This window comes from Notolepis coatsorum, assembly GCF_963971535.1.
Source record: "Notolepis coatsorum genome assembly, chromosome: 17".
NCBI lineage: Eukaryota > Metazoa > Chordata > Actinopteri > Aulopiformes > Paralepididae > Notolepis > Notolepis coatsorum.
Genome location: NC_140181.1, coordinates 36,407,223 through 36,433,207, shown reverse-complemented (window position 1 = coordinate 36,433,207; position 25,985 = coordinate 36,407,223). Strand labels below are relative to the sequence as shown.

Genomic DNA, 25,985 nt, shown 5'->3' with positions numbered 1-25,985 from the left:
GTAACGTGACCAACGAGTGGAGCGGCCCTTACGGAGCTGATGAGAGTGAGTAACATGACCAACGAGTGGGGCGGCCCTTACGGAGCTGATGAGAGTGAGTAACATGACCAACGAGTGGGGCGGCCCTTACGGAGCTGATGAGAGTGAGTAACGTGACCAACGAGTGGGGCGGCCCTTACGGAGCTGATGAGAGTGAGTAACATGACCAACGAGTGGGGCGGCCCTTACGGAGCTGATGAGAGTGAGTAACATGACCAACGAGTGGGGCGGCCCTTACGGAGCTGATGAGAGTGAGTAACATGACCAACGAGTGGGGCGGCCTTTACGGAGCTGATGAGAGTGAGTAACATGACCAACGAGTGGGGCGGCCCTTACGGAGCTGATGAGAGTGAGTAACATGACCAACGAGTGGGGCGGCCCTTACGGAGCTGATGAGAGTGAGTAACATGACCAACGAGTGGGGCGGCCCTTACGGAGCTGATGAGAGTGAGTAACGTGACCAACGAGTGGAGCGGCCCTTACGGAGCTGATGAGAGTGAGTAACATGACCAACGAGTGGGGCGGCCCTTACGGAGCTGATGAGAGTGAGTAACGTGACCAACGAGTGGAGCGGCCCTTACGGAGCTGATGAGAGTGAGTAACGTGACCAACGAGTGGGGCGGCCCAACGGTTGTTGATTGGATACTGCAGATAATAGGATAGCTTGCAGAGTCAACCTCCACTTTCACAACAGTTAAAAGGGCGCTGTTTTTCAAGACTACAGTATGTTTTTTACGAGGGACATGTCCCTAGTGTCCCTATATAAAACTATGTCTATTGGTGTATAGTTAGAGACCATTGACCGGAGGAAGGATTCTGGACGACAGCCTACTGTACCATTCATATGTAAAACGTTACATTGAGGCCATGACATATCAATTCAACATTTCAATAACAAAGATCCTCGATCAATTACACTTTTATACATACAAACATTTATTTATGTTGCCAGGAAACAATATACTCTCTGCACAAACAAATAACAGAAAAAAATCCCCAAATGATGACAGACAAAAAGCCTGATTCATTACAAAGTGGCAGCATTTAAGTAAAAGAAATTTGTAACTGTAAATGATGACAGATCACACATGCTGCTGTAGCATGAGAATAAAGGGAATTTCTCAATTTTGAAATGTCCTATTTCGAAGTTTCTGTACCAATAAATATGTCAGCCAATATGACTTAATACTGACATAAGGAGGTAGAGCAGTCGTCGGTGTGTGAATTGTGTGACTTTTAATTATTATTATTATTATCTTAAACTAACCCAACCCTAACCCAGAGAACCTCAGGCCTCCTGACAAAAACACACTGCAGTACGATCTATATAATAATACCACACTGGAAAGAACAGATACGGGGTGTTTAGATGACTTTGTCTCAGGACCTCAATCCTTTTTTCAGACTTTTTGCAACCGGCACTTTGGACTACTAACTACTACAGAAAAACTTGAGTTCAGACCTATGTTACTCTATTACGTTAGCACTAAAAGTGAATTCTTTTTCTGGAATCAGAAACTTCAGAATGTCATCTTTCAAAAGAGACCAGGCTTATGCATGTGCTATAAGTATAAAGTATGTTGTTTTGGTTTTCAAAAAAAGTATGCAGTCCTCAAAAACGGCCAATTTTGGGGGCGCTTGCTATTTTCCTAGCTGCAGTAAAGACTGAAGAGTTGGGAGCAGCCAGAAAGATGTCACTTGTGAGAGGTCTATTGGGCTAACTTCTAGTGAACTAAATGGAATTAAACTGTTACTCTTTTTTTCTGTGGACCGCCTAGAACCCCCCTAAAAGACCCCCAGGGCGTCCCCGGACCTCTCATTGAGAACCACTATATGTCATTGCTCTCTCAGGTTAGGCTGCATGTTCTAGTTCTGCTCCCCCTGCTTCTCTGGACTCGGTTCTTTAGATTTTATCGTTACTGCAGTAACTAGTTCCGTAGGTTCTGTAGGTTCTGGTGTTGGCATTGTGTGTTCTCCAGCTGGAGGTTCTGGAGCTGTGAGCTGAGCTGGTTCATGCCAACTGGGTTCTGCTCGGGCACCTGGGTCTGGTTCTGGTTCTGGTTAGGTGGTTCCCCCTGACTCTGGTTGTGTTGTAGCTGTAAGCTGTACTGGGCCATCATGACGTACAGGAACTGGTACTGTTCTGTAGTCTGTATCATCCCACCTCTGGAATGGAAGAGAGATAGACAAAGAAAGATTTGTTAATGTAAACCTTAGTTTTGTTTCAGTGTTTTTAGGTTATATTTCGCAATAGCTCTGCGCTCTGCTCTATATTGGGATATTCCCCTGTCACCTACTGTGACCTTGAAAGTTTCCTGCCACAATGCACCTACACCTGTCCGGCCACACCCACTTCTGCCCATGTATTTAAGCGAGGGGTGTGACCGTACTTCCGCTCTTCCCTTATTTTTCACTCTCGGAATGTTTATTATCAGTCAGCCCCTCTAAGCGCTCCTGTGTAGTTCCCGGTCCTCCAGGCAAAGGTCGGGCCTTGCCCTTGTTACCTGTCGACCTGGGTTAACCCTTTTTTAAGCCTGAAATGCCTTAACTGCATTATATAGCCTGTACGGAAAACGCGCGTAGAGGGCTGGCCGATCGCTGGCCAATCAGAGCAACGCGGAAGGGCATGTTGGTTGCCGAAAGTATTCACGCATCCCCTCTTTCGCACCATCAGTGTCCTGTTCCCCCCCCACCCTCACTAGGGGGGGTGGGGGGGCCCGGACCCTCCCCGGTGTTCTGATGGTTGCAGATTAATTTATATCTGGCTTTGTATACAATGAGAGCAATTTTGAAATCAACTAGGTACATACATTTCAATGTTTGTAGCTTTAGAAATAAGTTATTGGTGTGTTCATCATATCCTACATTGTTGACTATTCTTATTGCTTTTTTTGCATGATGCATATTGGCTGTAGAGTGCTTTTGTAGGTATTACCCCACACCTCCGCACAGTAGTTCATATATGGAAGGAAGAGCGTACAGTACAATGTATACAGTGTTTTTTGGTTTAAAATGTGTCTTATCTTACTTAAAACTCCAACACTCCATGCCAATTTTGTCCTGACATATTTGACTTGAGGTTTCCAGTTGAGTTTAATAAGATAGACTCAGCCTTCCCCACATGGAGGGACAGCTTGTTGTACCCTAGCCAGTCACTAACCTTCTCTAGTTCTGCACTCAATGTCTGCTCAACCACTTGTTTATCTTTATGAGACACTAGTAAGGCGGAGTCATCCACGTATAAAGAAAGGTCACATGAGCAAGCTGCTTTCAGGTCATTGATATACAGGAGAAAGAGGAGCGGACCCAATACACTCCCTTGAGGGACCCCGCACTCTACTGTCCGAGGACTGGAGAGTACTCCATTTTTATTACATGGCGTTTTAAAATTCGCTAAAATGCTTGCTTGTGATTGGTCAATAGCGCTCCGTTGCCCCTAACAGCGGTGAATTATTTCTCGATAATTCACCGCTGCTAGGGGCAACGCGCAATAATGACCGCTGTTAGGGGCAACGGGGAAAGATAGCCTTGCAGCCGGACTCTCGCAGCGTTATACCCATAGATATCTATATAGAACACTAGATAGCTTAAGGCGGAGTCACCAGCGTCACTGAACCGCCGCCATCTTGCCAGGGGCAGCCTTGAGTGAGAGTGAGTGAGCTGCACAGACAAAAATACTCATAACTCGCTGAAATATTGACGGATTTACAAACGGGTTGGTTTGCTATAAACATCAAAGATGTAGTTATGATACTGCATACTTATAAAAAAAAATTTAAAGATGTTTTTTTTTACAAACCGCTTGAATCATAGCCACGTTAATAATGCTTGTAATAAACCAAACCGTTTGTAAATCCGTCAATATTTCAGCGAGTTATGAGTATTTTTGTCTGTGCAGCTCACTCACTCTCACTCAAGGCTGCCCCTGGCAAGATGGCGGCGGTTCAGTGACGTCGCTCTCCATTGGCCGGCAGCGCGGGCAAGCTATCTAGTGTTCTATATATATATCTATGGTTATACCAACCACAGCCTCAGCTTTACCATATTCACAGCTGCACTGCATCAGGTGCAATCAAGCCCACACACCTGCCGACGCCAGAGGAGCAACAGAACAACCGCGTCTGCATTTGATCTCGTCTTGTCGATGGTGTAAAATGAATTACGTATATTGTTAGTAAGTTAGCCATGTAATAAGCTGCGGCGCCTCGGTGTTCCAGAATGCAGTGTCGGTCAATTATTTTGCGACAATGACCTCGTAGCTATACATTATCCCTTACATATCTACCACCTGTTGTCTCCCTGTTAGGTAGGAACTAATGAATATCAGAGCTGCCTCACTGAAGCCTAGAGCCCTAAGCTTCATTAACAGGATGCCATGATCCACTGAATCAAATGCCTTCTGGAGGTCTAACATTACCATTCCACAAAACGTGTTAACACAAGGTTCTTTATTAGTTATATGTATGTTAACACAAGGTCTTTATTAGTCATATCATATGTATGTTAACACAAGGTTCTTTATTAGTCATATGTATGTTAATGAAACCGGTCTTATTTGACATGCCCTGGGTGGGAGTCGAACTCGGGGTGCCCGCATCGCGGGCGACATCGCAGACCACTATACCAAGAGGTGAATTAACTTCTTGGTAATGTGTCTGGATGTCTTTTAAGGGTGGATGAGTTTACTTGCAGTACCGCTACGTGCCACAGTCACTTCACAACACATGAAGTCCATCGTGACTGTGGATATACTCGCGGTACCTCCGTTACATTAACACAAGGTCTTTATTAGTCATATGTATGTTAACACAAGGTCTTTATTAGTCATATGTATGTTAACACAAGGTCTTTATTAGTCATATGTATGTTAACACAAGGTCTTTATTAGTCATATGTATGTTAACACAAGGTTCTTTATTAGTCATATGTATGTTAACACAAGGTATTTATTAGTCATATGTATGTTAACACAAGGTCTTTATTAGTCGTATGTTAACACAAGGTCTTTATTAGTCATATGTATGTTAACACAAGGTATTTATTAGTCATATGTATGTTAACACAAGGTATTTATTAGTCATATGTATGTTAACACAAGGTCTTTATTAGTCATAAAGGGCCATACAGTGCGACGAGGGCATCGCATATTGCGCCAGAATTTTGCCTGTGCGAGTAGAAACAAATATTTGGGGGAAACTTTGCGAGTACTGATTTCAACCCTCTCATTCGCATTTCACTCCTTTTTTTCAGAGGAATTTAAACGTAGCAAATCTTGTTGGCCGTTTTCTATATCTCTCCTCCCTCTGTCTCTCTCCGTCTGCCCGAGGGCTGTTAGTTAAACACTAAAACACTCACACTCACACATGCATACGGGTACTTGAGAGGTAATGTCCGTGCTGAAGCAGAGCAGAGCTAATCATAGCGGAGAAAACGAAACGTTCGAAAAAAGCATGCATAGTGCGACCTGTGTAACATTAAGTTACACTGCTATCGTTAGATAGTGCGACCCGTGTAACGTTAAGTAACTTGTGTTCTGCGGGGAAAGATCGTTCATCACTGCATACAATTTGGTTTAATCCAAATATCCATTCAGAAACTTTGTATTATGACATAATTCTGTGATGTCTGTCTGACTATTTCCCTATGCCTTGTTTGGTGTGAGTTCAGCTGACACTGTTGACACGGCCACTACGCAAAGCGTGTGCGCTCACACACGCACGCACGCACGCACGCACGCACGCACGCACACACACACACAGACACACAGACACACACACACACTGCTCTGGTCATGCGTCCACTCAACTCATGGAAAATACAGCATCTGGCTATTATTCTAAAAGTATCGCTACTAATAAAATGGAGTATTGGGTCGGACATTCTGATTTAAGAACTTTCTAAATAAAATAGAAAGTCCCAAAATAGTTAATTTATCTGACTGCTTGTATTAATTGATCAAAAGGTAGCCATGTGCAGTAATATAGTTATATAAAAGAATAATAAAGCAATGTCGATTCTGTTCTTGATAAAAAAAAATCTTGCAAAATAATCAAAAAGAACCGATAAGAATATCGATAAAGTACCGAACCGTTAAGCAGTATCGATAAGAGTAGTAGTATCAATAAAATCCTATAATACTTCAGTTGGTTCATTATAAAAGATACTAACTTGAAAACAAAAGCACTTAAATGTTAAATAAAAGGACCACAGTAATGAGGGAGGAGGAATTATTTTGTTTGCACTATAATGGTACAACTTTTTATTTAAAAAAGTGCCCCTAAAAAGATTCTGTGCCCCTAAATTTTTCAATTAGGCCCCTAGTGAAAAAGCTTAGCGTATATTACTAGTATTACTAGTATTACTATTACTAGTATTACTAGTATTGTATTACATTGACTGCTTATATTATATTATATTATATTATATACTGTACCGGTCTAGTCTCAGCTGACAGACTGTCTCCAGGATGTCCACCTCTCTTGTTTCTCTCAGCTGCTGACAGCCAATACTACTGGCCAGAAAACAGCCAGTTCTACCTATACCTGCACTGAGGGGAGGAGAGGAGAGTAGAGGGGAAGGGAGGAGAGGAGAGGAGAGGAGAGGAGAGGAGAGGAGAGGAGAGGAGAGGAGAGGAGAGGAGAGGAGAGGAGAGGAGAGGAGAGGAGAGGAGAGGAGAGGAGAGGAGAGGAGGGGGAAAGGGAGGAGAGAGGATAGGAGGGGAGAGGGGAGGAGAAGGGGAGAGGAGAAAAGAAAGGGGGAGCAACATTATGTATATTTTGACATCTCCTCCTAGACCGTAGGTTCGATTGCTACCAAATTAGTTGGGGATCATTATGCGATCAAGCTTATTAAAGTTATAATTATAAGTATTGTTGATATATTTTTTTGTTTCCACGGTATTAACCAATTAACTTCAAGAAGGCGTGGCTCAGCACATAAATAGATGCAAGTCAACAACAATTTGGCCAATCATCACAAAATGTGCAGGGTATGTCCAGACAAGTACTCATAACATACCCTGAAAATCTCATTAAAATCGACCACTAGGGGATGCTACAAATGCACAAAATGTATGTGGCATAACACAAATCAGAAAATTTTCTTATCCAAACATTTCAAAACTTGGTACAGACATCCAACTATATTCACTCTACAATTTTGCATCTTGGACCCATAAAGTCTGCCATATTGGATTTTACGCCATTTGGGATTTTATGGAAAAAAAAATGTGACATCTGCTCCTCTGTTACTTAGTCAGGTTGCTACCAAATTTGTTGTGGATCATTGTTGGATGAAGTTTATTAACTTCTTTGTGTCTTTAAAGGCCATCTGTCGATGTCACGCTGTGTTATTGTCTCTCAACCAACACATCGGTTTGATTGACACACTGCTTGACCTACTGTATTCACCACTTCCAATCTCAGGTTATAAGACCAAACAGCTAACGAACGTCCGTTTCCACCTCCGGTTTTGCCTCTCAATATAGGCCAGACTTATGCATCTGCTACAAATGGTTCCTGCGTACAATTTACTTTCAGTATGAAATCAACAGGTGTTTTATGCCAAATTTGCAGGACTGTTAAGGTAAAAATTATAACTTTTTTAGTTTTGAAGATATTATTAATCAGTTAATAATCAACTTCAAATCCGCATGGCTCAAGGCGGCTGGGTGGTGCAGCGGACATTGCGCTCGTCACCAACGCACCGGGTTTGAAGCCGGCTGTCGGCGTTGCCTCCGGCTTGGGCCGGCCGTCATACTAACTCAATTGGCAGAGTTAGCGGGTGGGAAGTCGAAGGGTGGTAGTCTGGTCGTTGTGAACAGCGACTCCTACAGGTCGGTTGGGGCGCCTGCTCAGCAAAGTCAGGAAAAATTACGGGGGCAGTGTGAGCCTCCTACACATTACTCCTCGCCAAATGAGAGTCCGCGCTGGCAGGTGAAAAGATGTGACAGGCTACCTCCACATGTATCGGAGGGGACATGTGATGCAAGGCTTCTATCCTCCCTACAACCGGACAGTGGGGGGCATATGCGAGCAACGATCAGGACAGGGAGAATTAGCATGAGAGGTAAATTGGGATGGGGAGAAAAATCACAGAAAAAAGAGGAGAAAAAAGTAGATAAAAAAAATACGCATGGCTCAGCACATAGATAGATGCAAATCAACAACCGTCTCGCCAATCATCACGACATTTGCAGGATATGTCCAGATAACTACCGGAAAAGGACCCTGAAAATCTCTTTCAAATTGACCACTAGGGGACGCTACAAATGCACAAAATGTATGTGGCATAACACAAATCAGACTATAAATCAATGGTCTTTTGTGGTCATTACAAAATTTGCAGGACATGTTCCATAACACTGCTGAACCATGTGTGAACTTACTTTGCAATCCTAATGATCAATATTGGCTTGAAACCTGTTAATCACCGCTTGCGGCTATATTTTTTATGTTTCATGTTGATGTCCCAGTGCTTAATTAACATGCTGTACCGCAAACAATTACCACCAACCATAGTTGTGTGGCATTAAAGTATAGGGGGCAGCGTGGTTAGAGAAGCGGGTTTGTGACCGGAAGGTCGCCGGTTCGATCCCTGGGACCGGCAGGAAAAATCTGCCGCTGAAGTGCCGTTGAGCAAGGCACTTAACCCCCAACTGCTCCAGTGGAGTTGCTCAGTGGCCAATGGTGTCAGACTGTGGTTGTACTGGGCAGCTCCCAGGTATGAATGGGACTGTGTGAATGTGAAGCAGGGCGTAGCTGAAAAAGAGCATCTGTGCTCAGTGAACCTATACCCTGGGTAAATAAAGGTTAAACAAACAAATATCACAACTCGTAATTTCCCAACACTGTTGACTATACTCAACAAAATATATATATTATTTATACCTGTCTACTGCCTTCACTGTAATCATAACGACCTACAGTACCTCATCCCATAGTCCATTAAATTACTATTACATTCCATACCTGTATGATAGACATGTATCATAATTATATTATACTGTATATTGTGTATATATATTTATCTAAAACTGGTGGATATATCTGCTTATATCCCTGTTCACATAACTGTATACATACCTGTATATATATCTATATCTGTATGAGAGTAGCCTGGTGATGGGGGAGGGACTTACCTGCAGTGGACAATGATTGGTCCAGGGCTGAGGACAGGGGCTATGATTAGCTGAGATTTGGATGGTAGGAGAGACTTCTTGTATGTCTCCACCTCCTCTACCATTTGCAGCAGAGGAGCAGTGCATTGTGGGATGTTGTGGTCTGGCCAAGAGGAGAACCAGTAATGCCTGACTGGACGACACTCTGAAGAAAGCTACACACACGGACGCACGCACGCACGCACACACACACACACACACACACACACACACACACACACACACACACACACACACACACACACACACACACACACACACACACACACACACACACACACACACACACACACACACACACACACACACACACACACACACACACACACACACACACACACACACACACACACACACACACACACACACACACACACACACATTCACAAACCATAGGGAAATGATGACAGAATTGTAAAGTAATAATCTCAAACATTTTCTTATAAATAAAAGTATATTTTGCCGCCATCTATCACCGAATAATATAACACAATAGTGATTCTACCTATAACCAGTTAATGAACGTTTTTACATTTGTTGTTCATGGCTGTAAACACTGGTGTCTGGTAGGACATTACTGTTCTAAACACTGGTGTCTGGTAGGACATTCCTGTTCTAAACACTGGTGTCTGGTAGGACATTACTGTTCTAAACACTGGTGTCTGGTAGGACATTCCTGTTCTATACACTGGTACTGGTAGGACATTCCTGTTCTAAACACTGGTGTCTGGTAGGACATTCCTGTTCTAAACACTGGTACTGGTAGGACATTCCTGTTCTATACACTGGTACTGGTAGGACATTCCTGTTCTATACACTGGTACTGGTAGGACATTCCTGTTCTAAACACTGGTGTCTGGTAGGACATTCCTGTTGTAAACATTGGTGTCTGGTAGGACATTCCTGTTCTAAACACTGGTGTCTGGTAGGACATTCCTGTTCTAAACACTGGTGTCTGGTAGGACATTCCTGTTCTAAACACTGGTGTCTGGCAGGACAGTCCTGGAGAAAATCATCCGGCACACAGGAAGCAATGGGTTTTATGGCACCAGCAGCAGCATTATTGGTACCAACTATTGGTTGGTATTGGAGGGATATAAACTATTAGACATGGTTTGGTTCTTTAAGATAGATATGAACTATTAGACATGGTTTGGTTCTTTAAGATAGATATGAACTATTAGACATGGTTTGGTATGGTCGCCTAAGAGGGATATTAACTATTAGACATGGTTTGGTATGGTCGCCTAAGAGGGATATGAACTATTAGACATGGTTTGGTATCAAATCCAAGTGTTGAGTGCCAAACCCGAGATAGTTCGGGTTAGATCCTTTTTTCGATTTTCCCATTCTAAACACTCGCGCGGACCTGCCTGTCTCCCTGGCACCGCTGCCTATGTTATAATTGCAATGACGATCGAATCCCGACAGGTGGCCTTTTGAACTGGGTCTCTCAGTTGACTTTCAGTGCCTCAGTACCTCCGGTTGCAGGAATCCTTTCCCCCTCAAAGTGAATCAGCACACAGCCATCTGTCGCCGATTTGCTCGCCTGAAACCTATTGTTTCCCGTATTATAGCCAGGCCCAATGCACACGAGTAATGGCGATCACGATGGAACTACTGGGATTATTAATTTTGGAGTACCTACTGACAAAGGTAAGGTCTATTTTAGGTATATTTTACCGAACCTAAAACATGCTTTTGTACTGATCACAGCGTCATATTTGACCGAACCTAGAACATGCTTTTGGTAACGATTGCAGCTTCGTAAAACGACCCCCCCCCCCCCTTGATGACTTTGTGAAGAAACAAACATCTATGGTATATACCTTTGATTTGGAAATAATATAGGTTTCAGGCGAGCAACCCGAACGATTTGCGCATATACATATAACACGTCATATCTCACGATCTAGAGAACGAGACTGGATTATTTTGAAATGGGGCGATGTTTAGCATGGAATAGCGCACAAACGAAAGTATGTAGAAATGAACTGGTTTGTCCCTGTTGAACTATAAATAGTGCCTGTCAAATGAGCCATACTATTGTCTCCATAGCTATAATATAGAATATATGATGGGTCCGCAAACATCGTGGAAATGGTCAATAATGCTGGCACCAGGGAGTAAAGATAGAAAAACAGAGTGGCAGTCAATGAGTTAAGAGGAATATAAACTATTAGACATGGTTTGATTGGTTCTTTAAGAGGGATATGACCTATTAGACATGGTTTCATATGATTCTTTAAGAGGGATATGACCTATTAGACATGGTTTGGTTGGTTCTTTAAGAGGGATATGAACTATTAGACATGGTTTGGTATGGTCCCCTAAGAGGGATATGACCGGTTTGGTTAGTTCTTTAAGAGGGATATGAACTATTATACATGGTTTGGTATGGTTCTTTAAGAGGGATATGAACTATTAGACATGGTTTGGTATGGTTCTTTAAGAGGGATATGAACTATTAGACATGGTTTGGTTGGTTCTTTAAGAGGGATATGAACTAGTATTAACCTGTAGCTGGGAATTGTCAAGGTATTCATTTCTTTAAATATATTTTAGGGCATTTCAGCTTTAGAAGAAATCATTCTACATGTCAAATTGCAGGTCATTATTTATTTTCTGGGGGGCGGGGGGGAGCCCCAGACCCCCTGCTCTAATTGTGCAACCCCTCCCTCCCCTCCCCTAAATGTTAATGGAACACACCAAGATTATGGGAAATGCGCTTACTGTTTTATGGACCACTAGCCTAACTCTGGGGGAGATGTTTTTGGTCAACAGCTAGGCGAGCTGGTCCATATCCGCGTCCATTCATTTCTCCTAAGCTAGGCTTGCAGCCGGATAGATTTCTACTGAACAAGGGAAATTGGTATCTGTCTTCTTATCTGACTCTGGAGAAGATTGTAAGCGCAGTTCCCATAATGTTGGTGTGTTCCTTTAACCTGTACAGCGCCATGCCCCTGATCAACCAGGTACCTGTATGTCCATGTCAGTGATGGTGAATCCGTCTTTCTCTCTGGTCTCTCTCACTCTCAGGAGAAATCTGCCAAATCTGCCTGTCTGGCTATCTTCCTCCCTCTCCTCCTCCTCCTCCTCCTCCTCTTCCTCCTCCTCTTCCTTCTCCTCCCTCTCCTTCATCACCTCCCTCCTGGCCTTTGGCTCTGGCCAGTACAGCTCACATTTCTACATCACAGAAAAGTCTGGGTTACTAAGGAGAAAAGGGTCTAGGACAGGAACATAGGAACCTGGGAGGGAGGAAGGAAGGAAGGAAGGAAGGAAGGAAGGAAGGAAGGAAGGAAGGAAGGAAGGAAGGAAGGAAGGAAGGAAGGAAGGAAGGAAGGAAGGAAGGAAGGAAGGAAGGAAGGAAGGAAGGAAGGAAGGAAGGAAGGAAGGAAGGAAGGAAGGAAGGAAGGAAGGAAGGAAGGAAGGAAGGAAGGAAGGGAGGGAGGGAGGGAGGGAGGGAGGGAGGGAGGGAGGGAGGGAGGGAGGGAGGGAGGGAGGGAGGGAGGGAGGGAGGGAGGGAGGGAGGGAGGAATAGCCAGGGCTCATGCTAATATAAACTGCTATTCATCTGCCAAAGACAAATAAAGGATGATTAATTTACGAGAAACTTAAATTAAAATGGCACAGGGTAAGTTATATTCATTGTTGATTGTGAACATTTGACAGAATCAAAATCAAAAGGTGACCATAGTTGAGCTCAGTGACGCTACATTTACATTTACATTTAGCTGACGCTTTTATCCAAAGCGACTTACAAGTTCTGTAACATTCAATACAGTGTAACCTTAATGGTTAGGAAAGGAGTTAAGGAATCAAGGATGAAGGAGACAAGTTAATAAAGGAAGAGGAGTGTGAGGGAAGGATGGAGAGAGGGAGGGAGATGGAACAAAGGAAGGAGAGCGAGGAGGCTGTTAAATGGATGATCTCACCTCGTTGTTCTCCTTGAGTTGTGTTACCATGACGATGATGCTGCTCCTCTCCTGCCAAACCAGGTCCCAGAAGTCAGACACCGTATGGAGCATCGGGCCCTGGGTGGCTATGTAGGCCTTAGGATCACCTTTATAACCCTACATAGGATAGAGACAGATAAATATAAATAAATAACCAAACCCCTCTCCCCTCTGCTCCAAAAAGGTTAGGACTGTTGTGCACTAAGCACCTCATTGAACGCCAAAAACGAGTATACTTATACCATGCGTTCACTGGCAAAAACTAGTATACTTTAAAGAAAAATGTAATAAATTTTTTTTTTTATTATTATTATTATTATTATTATTATTATTATTATTATTATTATTATTATTATTATTATTATTATTATTATTATTATTATTATTATTATTATTATTATTATTATTATTATTATTATTATTATTATTATTATTATTATTATTATTATTATTATTATTATTATTATTATTATTATTATTATTATTATTATTATTATTATTATTATTATTATTATTATTATTATTATTATTGTTATTATTGTTATTATTGTTATTATTGTTATTATTATTATTATTATTATTATTATTATTATTATTATTATTATTATTATTATTATTATTATTATTATTATTATTATTATTATTATTATTATTATTATTATTATTATTATTATTATTATTATTATTATTATTATTATTATTATTATTATTATTATTATTATTATTATTATTATTATTATTATTATTATTATTATTATTATTATTATTATTATTATTATTATACTAAACAATCAGGCAGACATTGGTGTGTGATCCCTGAAGCTCTGAGGGAATTGGAATTGAAATGACGATCGAATCCCGATAGATGGCAGTATCGCTTACCTTTTGAACTGGGCTAGTTTAGTGTGGGGGGCTCACACGCCGGAGTTGAGAGCATTCGAGCAGTGGTAGAGAGGTACCAATGGCGATCGCAAACTTTTGGAGATTATTATGAAGAGGACAAAATGATCACACTTATGGATGATAATGTGCGTTTTCACCAGACTACATTGGACTCAGCACTTCTGGTAAATCATAAAAATACTATAGTCAAACCGGCCGAGGAGGTAACATATTCTGTTCAACGCTCCGTGGTATAGTCGCTGCCGGGATAGCACTCCAGAGGCAACTGGTACCGACAATGGTGACCGCAAACTATTGGAGATTATTATGAAGAGGACAAAACGATCACACTTATGGATGATCATGTTCCCAGCATTCCCAGAGACAGTCGCATTTCTCTCCTCTCCCCAGGCTCCTCAAGGCCGTTCCTACCGCCGCCTCTACTGCCTCCATGAAGCCTGACGCTGCTGTGCTCTGTGCTTTGTGCCGGTTGTCGGACTATACTCAAATCAACTCGAAAAATGGATCTAATCAGTGGATTGCATATTTTCGTCAAGGAAGCAGAATAAGGCTAACCCTCTCTGCCTCTGCGACATTTCAATCGGGCTACCAACTTGAAGTCGTGGACATTTGGATTATCAAAGCTTTTGGGATTGCAATAAGAAGATTTTGGATCTGTTTACCGCACACAGGACCTACCAAAATGAACTGATTAAGGCACTTGGACACTTGGACTAATGCATTCAGTCATTTGGACGGAGTTGTTAAAACTCACTCCACTCAAACCAATAGAGTTATAATTCACTCTACTCAAAATCAAATTTAAATCGACGTGACTGGGGAAATGTTGCCAGTCAGTCAGCCAAAACAAATTCCTGGACGACTCCAAGGTCGAACTGAGTGCTGCTGGAGTCGAAAGCCCTCTTGGAGATAAGAGTGGCATGCGGCCCCCCCACCCCCAGCCCCCTCCCGCCCACCCCCCTCCTACGTGTATGGCCCAGCGCCTCACATTGGTGATGGCAGCTAACTCGTATGCGTGCTGGAGGGGGAGCCAAGGCTGTCTCGTCAACCCCCCCCCCCCCGCCCTACCCCCCCTCCCCCCCCCCCCCGCCACAAAATGGAATTTGTTACCTTCACAGCTAAAATGCATTAGTAGCCGACACAATTTTAAGAAAAAAGTCAAATCGTGGCTCCTTGACAATGTTAAAAACTAGATTTTAAAATGCATGAAGATGTTGTCTGATACATCGTTGTCTGTGGCTACGTTTGTACTGCATTTAAAGTGTACATGTCTATGTAGTTTGTCAAATTGTTATTTGTGTTAATTTTTTGTATTGCTTGTCTGTCTGAGACCAAGGACCACAATGGAAATAAGTCTTGCCTTTTTTGTGTAGCATCCTTGATGTTTTTTGGAATCTTGTATTTTTTTTATGTCAAATCAAATCAAATGCACAACACACGTCATATCTCGTGTTCCAGAAAACGAGACTGGATTATTTTGAAACAGGACAGGTTTTAGCCTGGGATTGCGCAGGAACGAAGGTATATGTAGAAATAAACTTTTTTCTTCCCTGTTGGAGTATAAATATTGCCTGTCAAATGAGCCATACTATTGTCTCCATAACTATAATATAGAATATACGATGGGTCTGCAAACATTGTGACAATGGTCAAAAACGCTGGCGCCAAGGAGGAGGAAAAAACAGTGTGGCAGTCAAAGAGTTAATCAAATGAAATCCTCTAATGCTGCTAAATCACACTCCACACTTTTGGACAATTATCTTAGATGCTATGGAACATGCTGCTGCATTGTGTTGCACCATAGGCTGTTACTATGTTTTTATTAATTGTTGTTGTTTTATATTGTTGAATATTTTGTGTACACCAGAGGTCTGAGGGAAACACATTTAAATCCTCTATATGTCCTGTACATATGGTAGTATTGACAATAAAGCTTTATCCAAAGCAGCAATACCATATTTATGAAATAGCATAATGTATAAAATATATGCCATAATATATGTAAAACGTCTCACCCTGTTCCCATACTGTGACCTGATGAACAGATATAACGACTTCAAAATGTCACTTTTTCACTACACACACACCCACACATGCACACGCACACGCACACACACACACACACACACACACACACACACACACACACACACACTGGGAGCTCAGCAGTGTGTGTGTGTGTGTGTGTGTGTGTGTGTGTGTGTGTGTGTGTGTGTGTGTGTGTGTGTGTGTGTGTGTGTGTGTGTGTGTGTGTGTGTGTGTGTGTGTGTGTGTGTGTGTGTGTGTGTGTGTGTGTGTGTGTGTGTGTGTGTGTGTGTGTGTGTGTGTGTGTGTGTGTGTGTGTGTGTGTGTGTGTGTGTGTGTGTGTGTGTGTGTGTGTGTGTGTGTGTGTGTGTGTGTGTGTGTGTGTGTGTGTGTGTGTGTGTGTGTGTGAGTGGTGCGTGGGCTGAGTTGGGGAGTCAGGGATGTGTGACACATCATTTGTCACTTCCTCCTTGATTTCCTGTGGTTTTCCTGGTAGTTAAACGCCCACGCTAACGACACTCTGTACCGAGTTCTCTCACACACAAACAGTACAATATATATATTAGTGCTGTCAATCGATTAAAATATTTAATCTGATTAATCGCATGATTGTCCATACTGCCCTGTCAAGGCTAACCGCAGTAACTCGAAAAAAGTCAAAATTGAGTTATGAGTAAAATTGAACTTGTCAATAAATGTTTTATCTTGTGACCAAGTTTCAGATGTTAATGTCGCTCAGTTTTGGAGATATGGGGTTTTAAAAACTGCAGTAACTACAAAATCACACAGGCAGACCGCAGTAACTTCCAAACTGTGAAACTGATAAAAATGGCTTTAAAGTTTTTTGATCCAAAATGTATTAATGAAGTAATCTTTAGGCATACAAAAATATGACGTAATTATTTTAATTAACCCCAAACAATCAGATACTGCACTCTGCTGCACGATTTCCTTAAATAATTATACAGGTAATGTACAGGCAAAGTGCAGTAACTTCAAATACAATGTTGTTTTCCCTCCAGCTTTCATAACTTAACCTAGCCATTTTGAAAATGAAATTTAACACCTGAATATATTGGAATGATGATGATCCAAATAAAATGGCTAAAATATGTAAAACATCTCACCCTGTTCCCATACTGTGACCTAATGAACAGATATAACGACTTCAAAATGTCACTTTTTCACTACACACACACACACACACACACACACACACACACACACACACACACACACACACACACACACACACACACACACACACACACACACACACACACACACACACACACACACACACACACACACACACACACACACACACACACACACACACACACACACACACACACACACACACTTTGAGTCAGAAACAAACATAGTATCAATGAGAGTATCAATAATACACATGAGTGAAGTCTAGTAAAAGATATTTTTTTTCTAAAACGTTAATCATGCGCTAAAAAAATAGTGGCGTTAACATAATTGTGCGTTAACACGTTAATGACGCGTTAACTTTGACAGCCTTAATATATATATATATATACATAATCCCTGTCAGTACTATATATATACATGTAACACACACAGTACAATATATATAAACATATATATATATATATATATATATTAGAGCTGGGCCGTTAACGGCGTTAACGTGCTGCGTTAACGCTATACTAGTATCTCGCGATAATATAACGCATTAATCTAAAAAAAAAAAAAAAATTACATTTTTTTTTTTTACCTTTATTTACCCAGGGTAGGTTCGCTGAGCACAGATGCTCTTTTTCAGGAATGCCCTGCTTCACATTCACACAGTTCCATTCACACCTGGGAGCTGCCCAGTACAACCACAGTTGACACCATTGGCCACTGAGCAACTCCACTGGAGCAGTTGATTCAAGCCATGTCACATAGTTCAAGTTTGAAATGATTCTTTCTGTTTTGCTCCTGAGAGTGCTAGATACTGTACTGTACTGGTAATATTATTTATTTGTGTTAACTTCTGAATAAAACAACTTATTAAACACAAGTACATCTTATTGAACATTATTTTGATATTTCATTACCAATTATCATAGCAAAACAGCTTTTTCAAACAGTCTGTAATGCATTTTGGAAACGGGAGATGGGCTCATGGTGTAATGGGCCACCTGGCCTGAGAAACATAAGGAGGAAAGAAAAAGTAAGGACTTACTTCTGGTCATTATTTGGGTAGAACACACATATTTTGAATGCCTTCGGCAGGTTTTAATTTTTTATTTTGAGCCATTTTAATCTAGATTAATCTAGATTAAATCCAGGATTGCAGATAGATTAATCTAGATTAAAAAAATGTATCTATGCCCACCTCTAATATATATATATATATATATATATACACACACACAGTACAATATATATATATATATATATATATATATATATATATATATATATATATATATATATATATATATATATATATATATATATATATATATATATATATATATATATATATATATATATATATATATATATATATATATATATATAATATATATATATATATATATATATATACATCCTATTTTCATACTAAATGTTGCAGATCAAATATGACTCAAGATCCAGCAATAGCAAAGCAATCTTGAAACATATTTTAGGTTCAACTTTGGTTCTGACCCGGATGTAGTTGGCGTTGATGTATCTGTCTGGCCCTGCCTCGTCCTCTGGGCTCCTCAGGACCACTCGGCTCTCTGGGTCTGGAGGAGGAACAATACACAACAACAAACAATAAGCAACAAGACAACCATTAACCATTAACAAGAATAACAACATTTACAGCAATAAACAGAGAAACCACAACATCATCATCAACATCCAGATGAACAATAACAAAATAATAAAACATAATCAACCACACAACAACAAACACATCAGCAACAACAATGTCAACAACAACAAAAATAATTATGTAATTTGGCTATGACAGAATTCTAATAATGACGTCAGGGAGATGAACATTGTTTCATGTGATAGAGCTGGCAGACAGACAGATCAACAGACAGACAGGCAGGCAGACAGACAGACAGATAAACAGACAGACAGGCAGGCAGACAGACAGATCAACAGATGGACAGACAGACAGATCAACCGACAGACAGATCAACAGGCAGACATACAGATAAACAGACAGACCGACAGTCAGGCAGGCAGACAGACAGATAAACAGACAGACAGCATAGTTACTGACTAGGTAGGATGGTTTTGTATCTGTCTTTGACTGCATGACCTGGAACATCCAATTCTGCAGCACTCACAAAGTTAGGAGGGATTTTCTGCAAAGGAAAGACACTGACCAATTAAACAAACACACCTAATCGTATATAGAGCTCAAATACAGTAGTTATTGTATATACAGTTAGGAGACAGGGACAGACGGACTTAACCGATTTAAGAAACACACCTATTCTGTGTTCAGTGTGTATATTTACCTGGTATTCTGTGTTCAGTGTATATATTTACCTGGTTGTGTGTGTGTGTGTGTGTGTGTGTGTGTGTGTGTGTGTGTGTGTGTGTGTGTGTGTGTGTGTGTGTGTGTGTGTGTGTGTGTGTGTGTGTGTGTGTGTGTGTGTGTGTGTGTGTGTGTGTGTGTGTGTGTGTGTGTGTGTGTGTGTGTGTGTGTGTACCAGGCATTCTGTGTTCAGTGTGTGTATATTTACCTGGTATTCTGTGTTGAGGGTTCAGTGTGTGTATTTAACTGGCATTCTGTGTTCAATGTGTGTATTTACCTGGTATTCTGTGTTCAGTGTGTGTATTTATTTACCTGGTATTCTGTGTTCAGTGTGTGTATTTACCTGGTATTCTGTGTTCAGTGTGTGTATTTACCTGGTATTCTGTGTTCAGTGTGTGTATTTACCTGGTATTCTGTGTTCAGTGTGTGTATTTACCTATTTACCTGGTATTCTGTGTTCAGTATATGTATTTACCTAAATGGTAAATGTTGTTGCATTTATATAACGCTTTTATCCAAAGCGCTTTACAATTTTGTTAATCACATTCACACATTCACACACCGACGGCGGAGGCAACCATGCCAACCTGCACATAGGGAGCATTAGGGCTTAAGTGCCTTGCTCAAGGACACATAGACACACTGCCCGGGAGGAGCGGGAATCGAACCAGGATCCTTCCGACTACCAGGCAACGCTCTACCTCCTGACCCACTGTCACCCCTAGTATTCAGTGTTCAGTGTGTATTTACCAGGTATTCTGTGTTCAGTGTTCAGTGTGTGTATTTACCAGGTATTCTGTGTCCAGTGTGCATTTACCTGGTGTTCTGTGTTGTTCAGTGTGTATATTTACCAGGTATTTTTTTTCCCACTTTTTCTCCTTATTTTTCTATTTTTCTCCCATCCCAATTTCGTGTATCCAATTCTCCCCTCCCCTGTCTTGAACGTTGCTCGACTATTGAAGTAACAAGGGTCTATGGTTCTGATATAAAGAACCAGCTTAAGCTACTCTGCGTTGTGTGTTGTCCGTTACTAATTCCCTGTTACTCAAAAAGGCCAGGAAATGGCCTTGTAACGACGGCGGAGAGCAGGAGACTGAAATGAAGAGATGAGAGTTTGCTAATGTACAAAACTCCGCTTTTTATTGCATAAGCAAAAGTCAAATAACAAAATGCTTGAATTCAAAAACGTGCAATGAAACAATAGATTCCCGAGACTATGCCCTCAGACCTTTGTTTCAGACTAATTCACTACAATTAAAGTATCTCCTCGCTGTTCGTTGGTTTTCCTCTCAGCTCGTCGTCATCAGCTTCCGTGTGGGGATGAGGGGAAAAAGCATGTGTCTGTAGTTTCGTTCCTGTCCGTTCTGCTTCTGCTCTAGCAAACTGCTAGTTTTAACGCTTTACTCCTCCCCTTCTGAATATGCTAGTCTTACGTCAGATGGGAGGCCCTCTTAAGAAGAGAGAGAGATGCCGATTGGTTGAGACCCTAAAGCGGCCATTTTGAGGCTCGTCTAAAACCGGATACTACCTTATGAGGGCATATCTTTGCTTAGATGTACATAGACTGTTTCTTGATTAGAGAATTCTTTAGTTTAACGTTTAAATGTATCTGGCATTTAGATTTATCAAGTTATCAATCAAAAGTAATGCTTATTTTGCTTAAACATCTAAGTTAGTCTTTCTGCTAGACAGTTAAACCCTATATCTTGAATAATTGTGAGGATTCGCCTCTTCCCTGGACCTTTTTTCCCTGTCTCCTGACCTCACCAGCCCCCACCCTTGTGAGAACTTTTCCCTGCCTCCTACTCTTCACCAGCCCCCACCCTTGTGAGAACTTTTCCCTGCCTTCTACTCTCCTTCACCAGCCCCCACCCTTGGACTTTCTTGTTCAATTACCATCACGGAGCTGTCATAGTTTATGATTAGCGCCCCAGAGGGCTTTATATACCTGGACCTCCCTTCCAGTCCTGGTCGGGTCGTTCTGTATCTATGTTCACTCTGTGTTCATGGAGTTCTGTACGGTTACCATCCTGTACGTTACCATCTCCTGCCGCGTCTCCGACGTGAGACGACGTGCCAGCCATCACCACCTGTCGCCGTTTGCCTGGAGTGGGACACCGTCTTCGCTCTCTAATTCTCTACGGGAGGTTTTCCAGTGTTCCCACTCCAGACGTCAAGCCGGCGCGCATCGCTCCCTATTTCCACGGGAGGATGAGTCTCTTCACCCCGGTCCCCTGGGACCCCTGTGTTCTGCGCTGCCCGTCTGCAGCATCCGAGGAGGATCTCCGTGCCTGGAGTGGGACACCGTCTTCGCTCTCTAATTCTCTACGGGAGGTTTTCCAGTGTTCCCACTCCAGACGTCAAGCCGGCGCGCATCGCTCCCTATTTCCACGGGAGGATGCGTCTCTTCGCCCCGGTCCCCTGGGACCCCTGTGTTCTGCGCTGCCCGTTCTGCAGCATCCGAGGAGGATCTCCGTGCCAAGCCTGGAGTGGTGTTCCCACTCCAGACGTCAAGACGGCGCGCATCGCTCCGTATTTCCACGGGAGGATGGCGTCTCTTCGCCCCGGTCCCCTGGGACCCCTTTGTTCTGCGCTGCCCGTCTGCAGCATCCGAGGAGGATCTCCGTGCCCAGGACCCCGCTGTTGGGCCCCTGTTCCCGTGCCAGGCCTCCGCTGTCGGGCCCCTGTTCCCGTGCCAGGCCTCCGCCGTCGGGCCCCTGTTCCCGTGCCAGGCCTCCGCCGTCGGAACCCTGTCCTCATCCCTGTAAGCAGCTCTGGCCCTCGTCCTGTCCAAGGCCTTAACCCTGTTCTCTGTCTCTGTCTCCAGCCCGCCTCTCCGGGCCTCTGTCCCTGTTCCCCCTCTCCAGTGCCCCTGGTCCTGGCCCTGACACTTAGCCCTGGTCCTTAGCCCTGGCCCTTAGCCTTAGTCCCTTAGCCTGTTCGCCTCTTAAAGGCACAGTGCATTTTCCATATTTCCTTGACTTCCACCCGCTGAGCCAGTACGACGGCCGGACCAAGCCGAAGGCAATGCTGAGACTGGGATTCAATACCGGAGTCTCTTGCATTGGTGACGAGCGCAATCTCCGCTAAGCCACCCAGCCGCCCATTTTTTTTTTACCAGGTATTCTGTGTTCAGTGTGTGTATTTACCTGGTGTTCTGTGTTCAGTGTGTGTATTTACCTGGTGTTCTGTGTTGTTCAGTGTGTGTATTTACCTGGTGTTCTGTGTTGTTCAGTGTGTGTATTTACCAGGTATTCTGTGTTCAGTGTGTGTATTTACCTGGTGTTCTGTGTTGTTCAGTGTGTATATTTACCAGGTATTCTGTGTTCAGTGTGTGTATTTACCTGGTATTCTGTGTTGTTCAGTGTGTGTATTTACCTGGTATTCTGTGTTCAGTGTGTGTATTTACCTGGTGTTCTGTGTTGTTCAGTGTGTGTATTTACCAGGTATTCTGTGTTCAGTGTGTGTATTTACCAGGTATTCTGTGTTCAGTGTGTGTATTTACCAGGTATTCTGTGTTCAGTGTGTGTATTTACCTGGTATTCTGTGTTCAGTGTGTGTATTTACCTGGTGTTCTGTGTTGTTCAGTGTGTGTATTTACCAGGTATTCTGTGTTCAGTGTGTGTATTTACCAGGTATTCTGTGTTCAGTGTGTGTATTTACCTGGTGTTCTGTGTTGTTCAGTGTGTGTATTTACCTGGTGTTCTGTGTTCAGTGTGTGTATTTACCAGGTATTCTGTGTTCAGTGTGTGTATTTACCAGGTATTCTGTGTTCAGTGTGTGTATTTACCAGGTATTCTGTGTTCAGTGTGTGTATTTACCTGGTATTCTGTGTTCAGTGTGTGTATTTACCTGGTGTTCTGTGTTGTTCAGTGTGTGTATTTACCAGGTATTCTGTGTTCAGTGTGTGTATTTACCAGGTATTCTGTGTTCAGTGTGTGTATTTACCTGGTGTTCTGTGTTGTTCAGTGTGTGTATTTACCTGGTGTTCTGTGTTCAGTGTGTGTATTTATCAGGTATTCTGTGTTCAGTGTGTGTATTTACCTGGTATTCTGTGTTCAGTGTGTGTATTTACCTGGTGTTCTGTGGTCAGTGTGTGTATTTACCTGGTGTTCTGTGTTCAGTGTGTGTATTTACCAGGTATTCTGTGTTCAGTGTGTGTATTTACCTGGTATTCTGTGTTTAGTGTGTGTATTTACCTGGTATTCTATGTTCAGTGTGTGTATTTACCTGGTGTTCTGTGTTCAGTGTGTGTATTTACCAGGTATTCTGTGTTCAGTGTGTTTATTTACCAGGTATTCTGTGTTCAGTGTGTGTATTTACCTGGTATTCTGTGTTCAGTGTGTGTATTTACCTGGTGTTCTCTGTTCAGTGTGTGTATTTATCAGGTATTCTGTGTTCAGTGTGTGTATTTACCTGGTATTCTGTGTTCAGTGTGTGTATTTATCAGGTATTCTGTGTTCAGTGTGTGTATTTATCAGGTATTCTGTGTTCAGTGTGTGTATTTACCTGGTGTTCTGTGTTCAGTGTGTGTATTTATCAGGTATTCTGTGTTCAGTGTGTGTATTTACCTGGTGTTCTGTGTTCAGTGTGTGTATTTATCAGGTATTCTGTATTCAGTGTGTGTATTTACCTGGTGTTCTGTGTTCAGTGTGTGTATTTATCAGGTATTCTGTGTTCAGTGTGTGTATTTACCTGGTATTCTGTGTTCGGTGTGTGTATTTACCTGGTATTCTGTGGTAAGTGTGTATTTACCTGGTGTTCTGTGTTCAGTGTGTGTATTTACCAGGTATTCTGTGTTCAGTGTGTGTATTTACCTGGTATTCTGTGTTCAGTGTGTGTATTTACCTGGTATTCTGTGTTCAGTGTGTGTATTTACCTGGTGTTCTGTGTTCAGTGTGTGTATTTACCTGGTATTCTGTGGTCAGTGTGTGTATTTACCTGGTGTTCTGTGTTCAGTGTGTGTATTTACCAGGTATTCTGTGTTCAGTGTGTGTATTTACCTGGTATTCTGTGTTCAGTGTGTGTATTTACCAGGTATTCTGTGTCCAGTGTGTGTATTTACCAGGTATTCTGTGTTCAGTGTGTGTATTTACCTGGTATTCTGTGTTCAGTGTGTGTGTTCCCGTCGCAGCGTCCTGCAGCAGTGTGTGTGTGAGTGGTCGGGTGGAGGTGTGTAGCAGCTGAAGCCACACCTCCTTAGGGGTGGAGACAGAACACACAGACTCTGCCCCTAGACTGCTCACGTCCAATAGAAGGGAGAGGTTGGACCCTCTCCTGTAAACAGAAGGACCAGTGGTCAAAGGAACAGACAGTATAACAGTATATCTGTATGTAGTGTGTCTGTGTGTGTGACAGTTGACGTGCCCATAAAGTCCCCATGAAACAGTTTGCAGAATGCTATTTGATTCTGCATTGTTATGTGTTTCTTGTAAAAACAGGAAGCTAGGGACAGACTTGTGATGGATATTGATTGGCGGGGATCATCCCTATGTTCCCCGGGTCCTATGTTCCCCGGGTTCTATGTTCCCCGCTTTGATTGATTAATAGATTGAAAATTTTATTTATTTTTATTATTTTTATTAATTATTAATGTCCGCCTTGTTTCGAACTGGTTAAGCTTAGGCCCTCTTTCAAACTGGTTAAGGTTAGAGTTTGGAATCAGGGCTGGTGGTCTAAAATGTTCAATCAATCAATCAAAGCGGGGAACATAGAACCCGGGGAACATAGGACCCGGGGAACATAGACATGCTCCCTATTGGCATTTACAGTAGCCAATAGAGCTGAATGTGCGTTATAGTTGACCCATTAGCTAGCAAAATTACAGAATTGACCTCATTCACTAACTTTTTTGTAAGTGTCTTCTAAATATCTTCTTAAGAACTTCATAAGAACAAACTTAAGAAAGATCCCCGCTGGATTCCTGAACGTGTAAAGATGTGTTCTTAAATAAGTCTTCTCAGCTGTGCTCCCCGAATGAAGAATGCTGCTGATTCTTAAACGGAACGCATGTTCTCGTACACCTGAATTTGCAAACATAAAAGCCCTGCCAGCTCTTTATAAGAGCATGCAACCACATGACCTTGTGCACACAGTTTCCACAGGCAACGCAAAAGCTATTTGCGACTGATCTAAATTAGGTTAGATTAGATTCAAATGTATTGTCATTATACAGCACAACTGCAGTACAACGAAAACAAGTTTGGCATCTAACCAGAGTACAAATGTAACAGTAAAGTGCAATAGTAATACTAATATACAATGCACAGGTGATTGGGTATAAGAAATATAAATGCTATATTACTACTGATGAGTAATAGTGCTCATCAGGGGGCACTCCAGTAGCACACCACATAGCGCGCTGTGTCGCGAAGCAGTCGTC

At 42.1% G+C, this 25,985-nt stretch overlaps 1 protein-coding gene across 1 annotated transcript in view; it reads right to left on the bottom strand.

Annotated features, from left to right (window-relative positions):
* Positions 1 to 514: 514 nt before the first annotated feature.
* Positions 515 to 25,985, bottom strand: part of LOC311243605 (tyrosine-protein phosphatase non-receptor type 7-like) — a 27,309-nt gene continuing 1,838 nt past the window's right edge. Inside the window, exons 2-9 of the mRNA XM_084332896.1 lie at positions 24,700 to 24,880; positions 19,343 to 19,427; positions 18,772 to 18,851; positions 13,153 to 13,290; positions 12,197 to 12,403; positions 9,179 to 9,372; positions 6,473 to 6,586; positions 515 to 2,205 (exon numbers count right to left, since the gene is read on the bottom strand). Coding sequence (XP_084189022.1) covers positions 1,968 to 2,205; positions 6,473 to 6,586; positions 9,179 to 9,372; positions 12,197 to 12,403; positions 13,153 to 13,290; positions 18,772 to 18,851; positions 19,343 to 19,427; positions 24,700 to 24,880 — 1,237 coding nt within the window. The 3' untranslated portion in view covers positions 515 to 1,967. The remainder of the gene's footprint in view (positions 2,206 to 6,472; positions 6,587 to 9,178; positions 9,373 to 12,196; positions 12,404 to 13,152; positions 13,291 to 18,771; positions 18,852 to 19,342; positions 19,428 to 24,699; positions 24,881 to 25,985) is intronic.